General features: G+C 53.2%; 1 protein-coding gene and 1 long non-coding RNA gene across 2 annotated transcripts in view; one reads left to right on the forward strand and one right to left on the reverse strand.

Annotated features, from left to right (window-relative positions):
• LOC101950592 (uncharacterized) overlaps nucleotides 1-16,827 on the forward strand; it is a 61,718-nt gene that overhangs the window by 10,158 nt on the left and 34,733 nt on the right. The gene's annotated exons all lie outside the window — the stretch shown is intronic.
• ARC (activity regulated cytoskeleton associated protein) lies at nucleotides 534-7,107 on the reverse strand. The gene is made up of 3 exons (XM_005291083.4): nucleotides 3,661-7,107; nucleotides 2,865-3,024; nucleotides 534-2,306 (listed from the first exon to the last, which is right to left on the reverse strand). The coding sequence occupies exon 1, from the start codon at nucleotides 6,574-6,576 to the stop codon at nucleotides 5,359-5,361; it is 1,218 nt and encodes a 405-aa protein (XP_005291140.2). The 5' UTR covers nucleotides 6,577-7,107; the 3' UTR covers nucleotides 534-2,306; nucleotides 2,865-3,024; nucleotides 3,661-5,358.

The raw sequence follows: 16,827 nt of genomic DNA on the forward strand, positions 1-16,827 counted from the left end.
GTAGGCCACTCCCAGCCCTGCCTGGCTGGAGTCATTTGGGTCCTGAAGTCCAAGGCTTTTCTGCAAACTTCCTCTCCCTGCAGCATGCAGGAGCTTTCAGCTCTCTGCACCTTCACGCTCCTGCACCCCTCTTCCTCCAGCTCTTTATAGAGAGGCTGTTAACGAGGCACACATTGACAGGACCTGTTCCCTCTTAAAGGGCCAGGCCACCCTGTAACAGTGACTTAAAGCCATCTTTGTCCTGCACCTCAGACCCATGAAGAGCGCAATTTGATCATAACAAAGACCTGCTCCCCCCTCCCCCCCTTTCAGTTAAGTAGATTGCCTACTGCATCCAGGGTGGATCCAGGATCCGCAGGGTTAAAGGGAAATATGTACTTTAAAATAGCATTTTGTTCCTGCAGATATGACGGCGGGATTTTAGGGGGTTAAATCATTTCTTCCAGGTGAGCCAATGCAACTTTTCTCAGGCTGGCGTGTACCTAGCTCTGCAGGGAACGAGGCAGGTAAAGAACAGAGAGCAAGAAGCAGAATAGTGTAAGCAGATGTTTCAGCGTTTTATTAAATAAATCTACAAAAGGCTCTTTTCTAAGAACAGACTTTGCTACAATGGCAAACAGAATGGGGTGTTGTTCTACTGACAGATTCTAACCACTGACACCGTTTGGGGGAGTCAGGAACTCCAAGGTGACACATGAGGAATAAACGAGCAGATACAGTCAGAATTAGGTCAAGTTATTTCACCGTGCACAGACCTTTGGCTTCCAACCTAATACAGTGAATACAGTGGCCTGTAATGGCTCCATACAGTCACCTTTTATACAATACCGTATGAATTAATAAGTTCTCTAGTAAAAATAAACCTATGGAACAGCTTTGTCAGAGATAAAATGTAAAATTGCCTAAGAAAATGATACAGTGGTAGAATTCTGTCTAGGTTCCACAGACACAACACACACCAACTCACACACGTCAGTCTGCCCTGGGACAGAAATACTATCAGTCCTTTCACGAAGAGCTGATTATATGAACCAGGGTGCTACAAGTAAAGCTCCCATCTGCTAGGAGCAACCAGTGAAATAAAACCAGTACCAGAGATTCAATTCTGCATACTCCAAAAGGTCAGGTGAAAAATATCCCAGAGCCAAAAGGTGCCATGGCTCGGTTGGCTTCATGTATTTAACGAAGTGAGAATAAATGTTCAGGAAAAGAAAATGCCAAAAGACAAGGCCAGTGGATATTGGGGGTCCCTGAAAAAGCCTTCGTAGTGATCACTGCAAAACAGAAAGGATTTTTACCCCGGTGGTCTAACTAGCCTCCAGTTTCCTGTGGCATCCACATAATCTGGTCCCCGGGCATTTTTGCTGACTGATCATTGGAGTATGCATCAGATATCATCAGTTCAGTCAAAATGTAACAAAATGCTGCAGAATTTGGTTATTGGGATTGATTTGGTTGCTCAGCGCACACACACACACACACATGGGACGGGTGGATTTGGAAGAAATAAGAACCGACCCGACCCTTCAGCCAACACATGAACCAAAACTTTCTTGAAGTTCAAAAAAGTTGGGTCAATTTTCATTCACATGATTGTTTTTCACACACCATTACACTTCCTGGTTCTGGGCGGAAAGAAAAGCACCAAAGTAGCACAAGAAGCCCAGTTCTTGCGGTAATTCTGGCCCATCCAGAAGCAGGAAGTGCCTATTATCTCACAAGAGGGTCTGTGCTCGTGAGCTGACTGGCCCAGTTGTGCAGACTCACGTTGTTCAGACAAGCATCTGGCTTCCAGGACGCTTTTCTGAACCTCCAAAGCTATTGAGGTTTGACCACGGCTACCTGCATGAAATGAAACTATCGGCAGTCAGATCCAATGAGTTAAAACGTTAACAACCAGGAGGGTTCGCGGCCCGCTTGGATCTGACACTTTCGGCAAATTGAATCAGAGCGGGATTTTAGTTCACAACCAAGGATTGAGTCTTTCCTCCAGCCCCCATCAGCCTCCAAATTCCTGGGTGCAGTTACGCTCAGTAACAGCACAACTCCAGCGTCCCTGCTGTCCCCAAAGTCCAAGGACCGGCTTGTTCCTTCATGCCCACTTCCATCCAGAGCTTGCTCTATTCCGCTTGGCCCAGCTCCCTCTTCGTCTCTTCATCGCTGTGTCTTTAAAGCCGCTCTTTCATCCCATCACCTCTTTCTCTGGCATGAGGCTCTTCTGGGAGCTCTGAGCTCTCCCGTTCTTCCCACTGGAAACAGCGGCTCCCAGCCACATGGAACAGTCTCAGCAACAGTAGCACCAATCCCTAAAAGCAACAACAAGCAGGATTAAGTGGAGGGTGCAGGATGGAGCAGGGGCTGGAGGGCAGGGGGGAGGGAATACTTTCAGGGCTAGGCCACCAGGGTGGAGCCCGGGCTCTAGGACCCTGCAGGCTGGGAGTGTCCCAGAGCTCGGGCTTCAACCCCAGTTAGGGTGACCAGACAGCAAGTGTGAAAAATCGGGACGGGGTGGGGAGTAATAGGAGCCCATATAAAAAAAAGCTCCAAATATCGGGACTGTCCCTATACAATCGGGACATCTGGTCACCCTAACCCCAGTCTGGACATCTACACAGCCCCGCAGCCCCAGTTGACTAGCTCCGGCCAGCCGTGGGTTTTTCTTTTCTGTGTAGACATACCCCGGGTGGCCTGGGTCAGACCCCGATGGCTGCTTGGTGGCCTGAATGTCATAAGCAGAAGACAAGGCTGTGATGCCCACTCCCCCTATCAGGAATCAACTCCTCTGGGTGGTGCATGCAATGGCACCGCGCACCCTTCAGGGGGCACTTGGCATCAGACCCTTTAGGAGGCTGGGCACTAATTACCTGGTCTGGGTGTTTTCCTCGGGACTGCAGATGAGGCCCACGGTGGCTTTGAATGCTGACATCCGCTCCCCCTTGCTGAACCCTTGGAATTCAAGCCTCTTTTCTTCTGTGCTAGGAGCCGTGTGAAGTGAATTCTTCAGAGGAGAGTCTGAGTGAGTCACTGGAACAAAGATAATACCCGTGAGCCGCAGGGACAGATACTACTTTGTACTGACACTCTGTCATCCATTCCCACACATCCCAGCTCGCTCGTGTAAAGATCCCCCTTCTGCGCTGACACGCAGTCAAAGCCAAGCAAAGGTGTCTCCGCAGCAAGGAAAGAACGCTTGCTCTCTGTCCCAGACATGGGTAAAGTCCCCAGTGCTGAGACTCAACTCATACTGTGCAGGTTACCTTCCCCGGGACTTGAACTTGGAAACTCTTAGTCTAGTAGCTTATTCAGCTGTGCCAAAGAGGGAGCTGATAGGTTGTGTAGCTAGCGGGAGGGGTAATTATCTCTGTTTTAAATGTCCCACCCCTCCCCTCAGGACATTATCCCACAGTTCAATGCACTTAATTTCCCTTTGCTCCATCTGCTCCCATTACTCCGAGCTATTATACCCCCTTGGGCCATGCTAAGCAATCTTCATCCCTCTCGCTGGCGTTACACGCTTCAGCGGCGCACCTACGTTTAGGGACCAAGGTCAGTCTTGGTGCAACGCCCCTGACTTCGGTGTTATGGGCCCCCGGGGCTGAGTTAGCGCCTATGACACCTGCCTTAACACTTGCTAATTGCAAAGTGGGGAAGTTGTCTTACCTTCAGCCTCTGGGAAGGTGTCGCACCCAAAGGCTTTCAGAGCCACCTGGGCAGCTGCGGAGTCCCAGGGAAATTCTAGCTACTCCTTGTAGTTTCTCTTTTCCTCTCACGTGCTGGTGCTGCCTGTTAAATCAGGTGATGAATGCTATGCAGTTGCTGAAGTGCAGCTGTGGGTGGTGTGGGGCTCTGTTGCTGGCACACCCCCAGTAAAGCCTTCCTCAGTATGTTAGGTGGGGCCTGAAGAGCAAGAAGGTCCAAATGTCCTGTCTCAAAATCCCATCTTCAGGCTTGAGTCAAAGTGCTGCCAGCTCTGGTCTTTGATATTTAACGTGGAAAAGTAGCACCGAGCCCAATTCCAGCTCCATCTAGTACCAGTTTGCAGAACGAAGGGGCTGGTTTAGAAAGTCCATCGGTTTTAGACACAGTTCTGCCATCAGACTCCTCAGACCTAGGACATCAGACCTTCCAAAAGCAACGTGTGTGTAGATCTGCCATCCAGGAGTCTTCTTTGCAAGCAGGGTCTGGGACCCAACACATATACCACCTCTTAACTTTGTTTCTGCTTTCCTGTAGCAAAGTCCCACAGAAACAGACTGATGATGTCCTACTGTCCTGGCATCTCCAATGGAGGGGCCTTGCTTTGCTGCTTGGGGGATATTTGCTCAGAGTGTGTTTGTTTGATATAAAAAAAATAGGAATTTACCCCTGTACAACGTTGGTGCCTTGTCTGATTGCCCCACCTCACATCGCCCAAAGTAGAAAGATCTCTGGCTTATCCCCATTAATCTGCCTGGTCCTGAATCTCAGATAGAGAAGACTAATGCAGCAAGGAACAAAGGTTTAGTTGCGCCCAGTCTAGTGGTGAAACAGCACGTGCTGAATTGCCACCTGGAGGGATGGTGGGGGAGTGAGTTTGGGCTTCCCTCCCCATGGTAGCAGCAGACATGGGATGAAATTTCCCTTGTTGCTGCAACGGCCTGTTGGCATGGGTCACCCACGGGGAGAGAAGGAGCTGGGAACGGAAGAGAACCACTGGGAGGAAAAATGAGAGCAGGTGCCGGGTGAGATACAATGGCAGGTGGTAAAATTGATCAGACCCCTTCAAGTTGCCATTTGCCGCAGTTCTAGGCTCACTTTGAAACCATTATGAACTTTAAAAAAGTTTCCTCCCTGAAGCTTTGGTGGGAGGTTGCGAGGGAAGCAGAAGCCAGTGGCTTCCTCTTGGGCTGGACAAAGCCCCGTCAGGAAGGCAGAGATGGGCAAGAGTCAAAACAAGGATGTTCCACTGAGGAAGGGGACCCCTCTCCAGAGGATACGAGACTGGTGGGTAGGTGGGAACTCTTGGTCAATAGCTGCACCTGTTTGAAGTCCTTGAAAGGCGCCAGCATAGGGTGGCTGCCTCTGCAGGGGGGAACTGTCTAGCTTCCTGCCGGGAGTATCATAAAACTGTCCACCCCACAGTGGTTAAAATAGTATCCTCAGACTTGCCCCCACCCCCGTCACATGACTTGGGTGAGGCAGGCAGCTACGTTCTCACGTGGCCCATCCGTAAACAAAGTTCATTCCTCTGCCGAGGGCCATTGGACTGAGTCCAGCCATGACTGGTCACAGCCAGAACCTCTCACTAAGGAGAAGCTTCCTAAATCAGCCCCCTCCACACCTTTGTATAATACAGGCCAATCCCGTACTTGTACTAGCTCATATCACTGTAGCTGGTGGGGTAGGGGGCTCGGGTTGCGTCTCATCGCTGGCAATGGGACTAGCTGTGGTTGAAGGTGGCAAGCTATCAACCGAGTCCCCTGGCTGATGCTCTGGGGTTCTCTGCGGGGTCGGCTCTTCTGACTGGTCGAAGTCACTTAGGACTTCCTTTCCCCTCTGGATCAACTGCTCTAAGGTCTTGGGCAAGGGGTGACTCAGGAAGCGCTTGAATTTGGGCCGGAGGGTGCCTACCACATACTGGATAATTTCCTCCTCCTCTGCATCAGTGTAGAGTGTCTGATACAGGTCTCTCTTACGCCAGAGGAACTCGTCCAGGGGTTCCCCCTGCTTCTGGGGTAGATCCAGCTCCCGTTTGATGGCATCTCTGGTCAAAGTGCCCTCGCTATACTGCAGGAACTCCTTCTTGAACTCCACCCAGTTCTTGACCGAGTCCTGCTTGTATTCCCACCACTTTTTAGCTGGGCCGTTCATGTGGTTTTGGATCTGAGAGAGCCAGTACTCCTCAGTCCCTCCCACCTGCTTCAAATATTCCTCTAAGTGGCTCAAGAACTCCCGGGGGTCCTCAAAGATCTGGGTCTCCACCGGGGAGGCCGGAGTGTCCTCCGGGGCAGTGATCCACTGGTAGGAGTCGTGGGGCTGGGGCATGCTAGTTATCTCTCCGGGAGAGGGAGTCAGTGCATACATCTGGCTCATGTCAAGGGCGTAATCGTAAATCTCCCCGTCATTGCCCCTGCTCTCCGGGCCGCCCACCCCGACGGAGACAGTTTGTCTGGCATGGTCCGCGGGGCCATATTTGCCCCCCATAGACTCCAACCGGTCTGCCCATTTCTCCAGGCGGAAGAACACCTCCCTCCAGACATTCATCTCCCTCTTAACCCACCTCTCCAGGTGGGCAATGGTCTCCTGGCATCTGGCCAGGCAGGCCTTGATGGACTTTTTCCACCTCTGGTTGTCCGTGGATGGGACATGGTCCTCCAGGTTATTCTCTAGCTTCCCCACTGATTTCTGCAAGCCTTTCAGCTCCCGCTCCACCTGCTTGGACACCTCCGTGAGGAGGTGCCGGTGGGTCCTCCTGACATGCTCCAGCATCTCAGCCCTGCACTTCCCTATCTGCAGGATCACGTTGGGCTTATTGGCTACTCCACGGTGCCCCTGGAAGGTGTGGACGCTCCCATTGGTGATGCTATCCAGCTGCATGGTACCTGTGGCGTGAACAGGCTAAACCAAGCAGCAATGCAACAGAGCTAGCGATAAAGCCCTAGTGGTTACCCGGGGCTTTTAATTTAGTAACACTCCCGCCCTGCTTTTAAATCCTCTCCCGAAAGGCACACACCGCCCTCTCTTGCCTCCCCAAGGATGTCTCACACAAACACAACCGAGTCAGATATCACCCCAAGGAGAGCTGTCCAGTCCCCTTTGCAGCCAGCAGGAGTCGGTGGCAAATTCGTTCAGGCCGTTCCCAGCGCGCTGGTCCCACGTGCCTCGGGTGACGCCGTCACGGCGGTGAGCGTCTGGGAAAGAGAAGGCGTCCCGGCCTGGGATCTCCGGTGTCTGCTGCTCCTCGTCCGGAGTGCGGGATCTTGATCGGCTGAGAGTTCCCTCTGCACAAACACACACACAGCTAGAAGCTGCTTGCTAAGATCCGAGCGATTTCCAATCTGCTGTTAACTTCGAGTGCCAAGTGCCGGTGAAAGCGAGAAAGAGCTCCTTCGCTTCCCTGTCGGAACTGCTACTGTCTCCGGCATTCCCTTGTACTTATACCTCGCCCAGCTCCACATGTAGGCGGCACCCTGCCTCTTCCTCCACTCGCAGCTCCGCGCTCATTGGAGGAGAGCGGGCCCGATGGCTGTGGCAACACAAATCTTGGCAGCCCTCCCTCTGCTTCCCGCCCCCTCGCGCACACCCCCAGCCTCAACGCTGAGAAGCGCTTGAAAGGTTCTGGAGACAGTTGGATGGATGGATGAGTAATCCCACCTTCTGCCTTTCAACTCCCAGAAAGCACTTATTCATCCCTCAACTATTTACTCAGCAAGGTCATCATTAGCATGCTTCCCCCAGCGGCGCTCACAGAGGGGGGAAACGCATATGAATTCAGTGTGTCACACCAAGCCAGCCGCCCACAGTCCCCCGCACACCCCCTGCTCACACACACACACACACACACAGGCAATTGTTGGAAATTGTGATAATTCAGCAGAAAGGAGAAAGGGGAGGGAGTGGAGTGGCCGGAGCCACTGGGATTCAAATGAAAACACTCTGGAATTTCTAACGCTCTGGTAGGTGGGAGTTGTTCCAGTCATTTAATGACACCAGGCCAGCTGCTATCTTGGGGATGGTTGTGATGGAGGGAGGGAAGGGAGAGGAGGGGGGGAAATCTCAACTAGGTTTTCCACCAAATTAAATCCGCCCATCCAAAGTGCGTTCCTTACTAAGCTTGAATCAGATGCTTTAATTGTTCTGCCAGCCCACAGACGCAGATGAAGCTGCATTTGTTCTTGGCAAGGCAGGAAAGCCAACCATAAAAGGAGACCGGGGCCTTATATAACCGACGGATGAAGGATTCCCTTCCAGAGAGAGTTCCCTTCCGGAAGAGCCGTCATACGGATGGGGGGAGTGGTGGGATGGGTGCGTGTGTCTCCTCGTTCCAAGGAGGAGGGAGTTGTCCTGGGTCGCTTACTCAGAGGGGTCGCAGTGTTATGTAATGAGGTGGCTCATACCGGTCCCCAGGGGATGTCTCCCCCCTACACTCCGGGCAGCATGCCAGCCATGCCAAGGCAGTGTCCGCACCAGGCTATTTGCCAAGCGTCTCCTAGCGTCACAAGGGCTGGTTCAGCTCTGACGCTGGCAGGGAGAGCGGGAGCCTGAGCGTGGACAGGATGCCAGCAGTTGCCAGCATTTTAATGACCCCCTGCTCAGAGGAGAGCCAGCTGGTACGGTGGTTCAAAGGCTGGTGGCCTCTGTCGCTCCCACGGGAGCCGGAGTGGCAGTGCGTAGACCAAGCCATAGTGGCTGAGATCAAGCCGCACAACTCCCAGCTGGTGCTTGACGCACCCTCCTCTGCTGGCATGTTGTGATGTGACATGCCATGGACCTAGGGTGCTTCTCTTCCTCCCTTGGTCCCCTAGTAGCAGGTATCCAGCTGTCAGAATCACCTGCTGCCCTGTGGGTCCCTCCGGCCACAGGACCGATATCCCAGGGATCCTGTCTTAAACCTCCCTGGCTGATAAGCATCTAGTCTCAAGGATTTCATGGAGTCGTAGACGTTAGAGAAGGAAAAGGACAATCCCGCATGGGCAGCACCGGGTCGTTCCCTAGAGGAATGGCTTAGGTGTTCTATCCAGCCCATGTCCCATGTAGTGAGTTAGGTGAGTGCATCAGATTACGAACCCAGTTTTCAAGGGTCTTGCTTTGCATGCCCCGTCACCAGGGGTGCGCACGTCACTTGGGGAACTGCTTGCACAACTGCCGCAACAGAGTACACACTTTGCACACCTACCTGGACACAGGCCCCTGTGCAACGCTTCTCCCCCATCTTCCACCGCACGCACGCACGCACACACACACACCCCTAGCTCCATCCGGCTGTGTCCCGCCGAACACTGGAGTTACACCAGCGATGAATTCGGCCCACGATGTAAAGAGCGACTCGTGTCTCACTCCACACACAAACCCCACGCCCAAAGCCCGAGTCGCCGGGAGGTTGGGCTGGGCCCGGATGGTGCTTTCGATTCAGTTTGTCTGATTCCAGCTCTGCTTTCTGCAATGCGCTGGTTCCCTCCCGAGCTGTTTGGCTTTCTGGGGGCTGGGAAGGGGGGGTTCCTTCTGGGCTTCCTAGGGAATGTCTGGCTGGTGGAAAATACCATGACAACTGTTTTCCTGGTATTGCTAATTAAAGGAAGGTGAGTAGGCAGCAAGGAAAGAAGGAGGGGAGCCGGAAGCAAAGGGAGGGAGAAAGAGAACTGGCACAGACATGGAGGAATGGGGACAGTGGGAGAGACAGACAGACCCAGCCAGAGGGTCGCTGCGACCATAGAGAGGGACAAACAGGAAGAGCGGGGCCAGGAGGGTCACAGGGAAAGGAGACTCTGCGGCCTAGTTTTTATGATTGCCACTGTTTATCGCTGGCCACCATGGTGCTCTGCACTGAGCTAGACACATGGTGCCCTCGTGCACAGGCTGATCGGAAGGGGACACGAGCCAGAGAGAGGATGACAAGCTGGAGAGCAGAACAGAAGGGGAGATGAAAGGCTCTTTCTCACCCTGTCACCGGTGGAGCAGAACCAGCTCTAGCAAGCAGAGGAGACACTGGGCAAAGGGAGAAAGGAAAACCAGGGCGGGCAATGAGCAGCCGGCTCCCATACTGCTGAGAGAGGAGAGGGGAGCAGAAAGAAAGAAAGAAAGAGGGAGGGAGGGAAAGCAAGCTAAATAGAAAGAACAGAATTCATCTCTCACTGACACTGGTGTCAACTGGGGTTTATTCCCCTGTGTGAGATCAGAATCAAGCACAAAACATCCGAAGAGGGGGGAAAAGGGCTAATTAGACTGACCCCAAGGCGTGTGCACTCTGGGAGAGAGAGCACTGAAAACCCACACCGACCATCAAAAGGACAATGGGCCGGCCTGATCCCCGGAGCAGGTCGTCATTCTCCAGTGGAGTCCCCTCAGGGCTGAGTTTGAGCCTGTACCTTTAAGAGTGTGGGCTCCCCCCAGAACTCTGGGCTCCCCAGAGCTCAGTAGCCCCCCCAGTGCACTGGCTGCTACAGGAGGAACAAGAGGCTGTGGGGAAGAGTTCCCCTGGCCACCTGCGGTGGGGTGCTACAGCTCCCTTCATGTGCTAGGGATGTGCGGAGATGCTGCCCCCGGTGCCACACGAGATGTTTCCCCTAGGGCATCAGTGGCAGTTGTTGACCAAAAGGAAAAACACCTATCACAATGAGTTTGTGTGGGTCCTGTAGTTACCATAAAGGGAGGCTGAATGGCCAATGGAAATAACTTGGGCTTGGCACTCCTGGTTTGAATCCCAGTTGCACCGCTAGCTCTCTGTGACCCTGGGGAGAAATGTCCTCCCTGCCTCAGTTTACTCATCCACAAGACAGATGCTGTGTGCTAGGCTGCAGGAGAGCAGCTCAAATCAAGGTGCTAAAGGAAAGCACTGAGGCTGCGTAGTGAGGTGCCCAGCTGAGAACAGGTAGAAGGTGCTGCATTTGCAGTATCTGCATTGCCTAGAGCCTTACTGTGAAGACTAGCAGCGTGATCTAGTCTGGAGCAGAGCTGGCCCCACCACATCAGTTTCTGGTCAACTCGACTGCAATCACACTGCGGGATTACAGCTTGAGCTGACATCTGGAGTTAGCTCTGATCTAGCTAGCTCAGGTTCCAGAGCTGCAAAGGCGGGGCAGCGTGAACTTCTGCACAGGCTGTGCAAACCTGTCCACAATCCTGGGGAATTATTCATGAGGCTAGCCTGTGATTCACAGATTCCAAGGCCAGCGGGACCTTTGTGGTCATCTAGCCTGACCTCCTGCATAGCACAGGGCAGAGAACTGCTCCAAATCAATTCCTAGTGCATACTGCTTAGATAAACAGCCAGGCTTCATTTAAAAATTGTCAGTAATGGAGACTCCACCACAATCTTTGGTAAATTGTTCCAGCGGTTAACTACACATACTGTTAAAAGTTTCTGCCTTATCTCCAGTCTGAATTTGGCCTGCTTCAAGTTCCAGCCATTGGATAGAGTTAGATCTTCCTCTGCTAGACTGAAGAGCCAGTTATCAAATATTTGTTCCCATTGGAAGTCCAGATAGACTGTGATCAAGTCACCCCTTAACCTCTTGAGTCTGTCTATAAAACATGCTTTCTAATCCTTTAGTCATTCTTGTGGCTTTTCTCTGAACCTCTCCAATTTATCAGCATCCTCCTTCAGGAGGGAGGAAAATTGTTCTTCTTAACCTCTCGGGATAGGACAAGAAGCAATGGGTTTAAATTACAGCAAGGGCGGTTTAGGTTGGACATCAGGAAAAACTTCCTGTCAGAGTGGTTAAGCACTGGAATAAATTGCCTAGGGAGGTTGTGGAATCTCCATCATTGGGGATTTTTAAGAGCAGGTTAGGCACCTATCAGGGATGGTCTAGATCAGGGGTAGGCAACCTTTCAGAAGTGGTGTGCCGAGTCTTCATTTATTCACTCTAATGTAAGATTTCGTGTGCCGGTAATACATTTTAACGTTTTTAGAAGGTCTCTTTCTATAATATATAACTAAACTATTGTATGTAAAGTAAACAAGGTTTCAAAATGTTTAAGAAGCGTCATTTAAAATTAAATTAAAATGCTGATCTTACGCCACCAGCCTGCTCAGCTCGCTGCCAGCCTGGGGTTCTGTTCACCTAGGCCGGCAGCGGGCTGAGCAGGGCCTATGACCGGGACCCCAGACCGGGGGGGGAGGGGGGGGGAGTGTTTCAGGGGTCAGGGCAGAGGGCTGGGGGAGGCGGTTCAGGGCAGAAGGCTGGGTGTGGGGGGGGTTCAAGGGTCAGGGCAGAGGGCTGTGGGGGTGCAGGACAGAAGACTGGGTGTGTGTTGGGGTGGGGGAGTTCAGGGCAGAGGGCTGGGGGTGTGTTGGGGTGGGGGAGTTCAGGGCAGAGGGCTGGGGGCATGGGGGGTGCAGGGCAGAAGGCTAAGTGTGTGGCGGGGTTCAGGGCAGAGGGATGGGGCTGTGGGGGTGCAGGGCAGAAGGCTGGGTGTGTGTTGGGGTGGGGGGGTTCAGGGCAGAGGGCTGGGGGTGTGGGAGGTGCAGGGCAGAAGTCTGGGTGTGTGTTGGGGTGTGGGGGGTTCAGGGCATAGGGCTGGGGGCATGGGGGGTGCAGGGCAGAAGGCTGGGTGTGTCAGGGGGTTCAGGGCAGAGGGATGGGGCTGTGGGGGTGCAGGGCAGAGGGATGGGTGTGTGTTGGGGTGGGGGGATTCAGGGCAGAGGGGTGGGGGGTTCAGGGCAGAGGGCTGGGGTGTGTGGGGGTGCAGGGCAGAAGGCTGGGTGTGTGGGGGGTTCAGGGCAGAGGGATGGGGCTGTGGGGGTGCAGAGCAGAGGGATGGGTGTGTGTTGGGGTGGGGGGATTCAAGGCAGAGGGGTGGGGGTTCAGGGCAGAGAGCTGGGGTGTGTGGGGGTGCAGGGCAGAAGGCTGGGTGTGGGGGGGGTTCAGGGAAGAGGGCTGAGGGGGGTGCAGGGCAGAAGGCTGGGGTGGTCGGCTCGTGGGGGTGCTCCCAGCCCCCTGCCCTGAGCAGCTCATGGCAGGGGGCTGGAAGGGATATGCCCTGTTCCACCCCCTTCCCCCAGGCTGCGTCCCCTACAGAGATGTGTGCACGCTGCCGCTCTTCCCCCTCCCCCTTGCTAGGGCCATCAGCTGATTGGCGCAGGACGGAGAGGGGGAGGGGAAGGAAAGCACCACGCTGGGGGAAGAAGCTGGGGAGGGGGGAAGCTTGGCTGCTGCAGAACCAAGCTTCTGCCTCCTGCCCCCGCAGGGGAGAGCGGTGGGCGGGGGGAGGGGGGGGGCTGAGTGGGGCTGGGGGCCGGGACCGCGGCAGGGAGCTGCGTGCCACTCAGAATCGGGTCACGTGCCGTAGGTTGCCGACCCCTGGTCTAGATAATACTTAGTCCTGCCTTGAGTGCAGGGGACTGGACTAGATGACCTCTCGAGGTCCCTTCCAGTTCTATGATTCTATGATTCAATTGCAGCCACCCAAACTGGGCAGAGGATTCAAGTAGCCGTTCCACCAGTGCCAAATTCAGGGGTAGAATAACTTCTCTGCTCCTCCTCGAGCTTCCCCTGTTTATGCCGCCCAGGATGGCATTAGCCTTCTGGTCACAGCACCACACTGGGCACTCGTGTTCAGCTAATTATCCACTACAACCCTCAAAGCTTTTTCCGAGTCACTGCTTCCCCGTCCCCTGTCCTGTAAGTATGGCCTACATTCTTTGTTCTTAGATGTATACATTAGCCATAGTATAACACATATTATTTGCTTGTGCCCTGCTTACCAAGTGATTCAGATTGCTCAGTGACCTGTCCTCTTCTTTATTTACCACTTGGCCACACCCCAAGGCTCCGGTAAAGTCACAAGACAGTTGTTTTCTTCTAACACTGAACAAGGAACTTTACTGGAATAAAGAAAACAGTGGGTTTGTCTTCACTGCAACGGTTCGCTCGAGCGACGCCTCTCCGCCTAGCCTTGCAAAACACTGGAGCTGCCCAGCGGGACTAGATTAGCAGTTGGTGAGTTGTGCTAACTCCAGCTGGAGCTGCATCACCACGGCATTACTGGCTGGAGTGTCAACCACACCAGATCTTCGGCCTTCCCACCGCCTGGATGGGCCAGAGAGCTGGAATTTAAAGCACCACTTAACTCAAGTGAGAGATGTTTGTGCATGAATGGGTGCCCTTTTAGGGGCCACATTGGGGTTATAGCTTGAGCTGACAAACCCACCGCATTATCCGTAAACTGCCCAGCCTTTCTCCCTCCTCACTGCAGAGGTCAGCCTAGATTAGAGGCTTCCCCAGCCTCAACCCACCAGCCCTCCTGCTATAGATTTAAGTGTGCGCCCTCTTAGCTCTGCATGCGGCAGAAAGTCGGCCGGTCGGTTGTTTTTTCTGGAAGCAACGTCTGCAGGAAGGGTGGTCGGAAGGAGAGACAGAGATGTGTAAAAAAAAAAATAACAATAATAATACATTTAGAGTACAGTCGAGCGCTCTAGTCATCCGTCTCCAGGCCGGGAACATTCCATTCCATTCAAACCGCACTCAGAACGCACAACATACCAATCACAACACAATTCACGTCAGCGCCTGCACTGTTCTTGCCGCCTCAAAGTGGGCATCCACTGTACTTCTTTGTCGAAACCCCCTCATTTTGTGGCGGCGGGGAGCTCGCAAGTGGGGGACATCAGAGGGTAAGTGCTTTATTGGTATTAATTATTATTATTATTGCTAATAGCTGGGAGCAGGGAAGCCTGCGAGTTCTTCCCATTTTTCCCCCCCAACTAGCACTTCCTTTTGGAGCCAGATAAATCTTGTTCCAGCATTAAAAAAAACAAAAAATTCAGAGCGGCCTTTATTTTCTAATGCAATGTTTTTTGGTTTTGTTTCCTTGGTGGGCGGGGAAAATATTAACAAGCGATTGATTATGCTGCTCTTACCATTGTGTCCCCGCAGCGTCAAACCAGCAGAGGCTTAATCAAGGAAACAAACTCACGCTCTTTATTATTTTTGCTGTTCTTTTTGCCTTTCCAATCTGAACGGTGCCCTTGGCTGTTCTGACACTGATGGGATTAATGCGATTATAGGGACGTAGCTAAATTGGCCTGGTATATTTGTCACGTATCGAGCTGATTAGCTGAAGGGGTACACGTCTGTTGCTAGAAAAGTAACCAAGCCACATTCGGATCTTGTTTACATTGGTGAAAATCTGGACTAATGCCAGTGAAGTCATGGGTGTAGCGGGGCGTGGAATCCGGCCCCCATTGATTAGCTGGGGTTATTTTTAAGTGTGTACTCCTCTTCCTTTTAGCATTGAATTGTCTATCCACTGTTTCTGACTTATGTCAGTTTTAACACCTCTTCAGCAGTAAATCTTAAAATGATGGGGAGGAGGCATTCTGGTTTGATTTCCAGCCACCCCAGGGCCTGGTTTCCATCAATGGGTGAGATTACTGACTGCATCCGCAGAGTTCTCATCAGTCGCTATTGTGCAGTGTTGCTAACCTGAGCCCGAACCAGCTTTGCATCAAAGTCATCCAGGGACACAATAATCATCCAGGTTCTTGAGGGCTAATGAAAAGTGGCACTTTCACGTTGGCACCTACGTTCGAACGGAGAAATAAACGGCCCACGTGGTGTCCCTGATGCCTGCACCGGGATCACGGCATTCCTATGTGGAAGGGGTGGTCTCGGCACCCTTCCCACTGTCCCAGCACCGGCAGGGAGCCCCTGGTGGGTCTGGGGGTCTCTTGTGGGGCTGGAGTGGGCTGGGGCCTGGATGTTGTCCCCCCGACGTGTTGATATATCAGCAGAATCCCCTGGTACTAGGGAATCCTCTTTACAGAAGCCAGGAGATGCCTTGTCAGCAAGGGTAAGGAGTGGACATCCGGGCAGGTAGGCCCAGAATCAAGGGAGGCCCCAGAGAGATATCATCCAAGAGCTGCAGGATCTGGGGGTCAACCCCTTGCTCGTTCCATGGGGCGGAGGATAGGCCAATGCTGGGGCAGGAGTTTAACCCCCACCAGCGCCTGTCTCCAAGGAACAGTCTGGGAGAGTCCCATGAGAGGAGCTCCATCCACATCTCCAGCATGACCTGCGCACTAGCTAGCCCAGGGAAAAGAGGGCTTGACTGGGACACTGCGCTATGCTGATCCGTGATGGTCTTTTATAGCCTGGGTGGCTGCTGCAGCCTGGCATGGCTACTCAGGGCAGGGGCGGCTCTAGCTTTTTTGCCGCCCCAAGCACGGCAGTCAGGCTGCCTTCGGCGGCATGCCTGCGGGAAGTCCCCGGTCCCGCGGATTCGGCGGCATGTCTGTGGGAGGTACGCCGGTCCCGCGGCTTCGGCGTACCCACTGCCGAATTGCCGCTGAATCCGCGAGACCGGCGGACCTCCCGCAGACATGCCGCCGAAGTCAGCCTGACTGCCGCCCTCGCAGGGACTGGCACACCGCCCCCCGGGGCTTGCCGCCCCACACGCGCTTGGAGTGCTGGTGCTTGGAGCTGCCGCCAACTCAGGGGCACTGGCCTGCACAGAGCCACAGCAGGATCAGGGTCATGTACAGGCGAACTTACAGCCACCTGCACTCTGCACACTGCGTAGCTGCGGTGGTCTGTAACTGGTCTGGATAATACCCCAGTCCTATTCATCCAGCAATGTGGGGTTGCTTGACTTTGGCTTTGGAAGCTCCTAGGTTACTAGAAAAGTTTTCCTGAACACTGTTGGAGATATCAGTGTTGCCAGACTTCACTTGTCTTGTGATGGTCGATGTTTTTTCTTAAAGCACCAGCCCCTGGAGTCATGTGATGACACGAGAATCTCAGCTTACACTAAAAAAAAAAAAGTAAGACTCTGGCCCTTCGTGACTGGGGAGAAAAGCTGGAACGTGGAAACCTTAATGGTTAAAAAAGAACAGACGGCGAATAAAAATAGCCCAACCTTTCTGATTTTTACGGTAATGTCATGAATTTGGGAGTCTGAGTTTTGAACACTACAAGATTGAAATCCCCGGTAACCATAATCACCAGAACACTCCTACCAATAGAGCCTGCCTTTGAACTGTGAGAGACGGGGATCAATTTGCTCTTTCGCTTACACTCTCTCACGTCAGGCTTAAATGTGAGGCCTCAGTCAGTGCCTGTAGCATATTAGAAAACTCGCGGTCTGACCCTCAGCCAGTGTGCGCTGAGGTTAACGGAGCTACACCAG

This window comes from Chrysemys picta, chromosome 2 (assembly GCF_011386835.1).
Source record: "Chrysemys picta bellii isolate R12L10 chromosome 2, ASM1138683v2, whole genome shotgun sequence".
NCBI classification, from domain to species: Eukaryota; Metazoa; Chordata; order Testudines; family Emydidae; genus Chrysemys; species Chrysemys picta.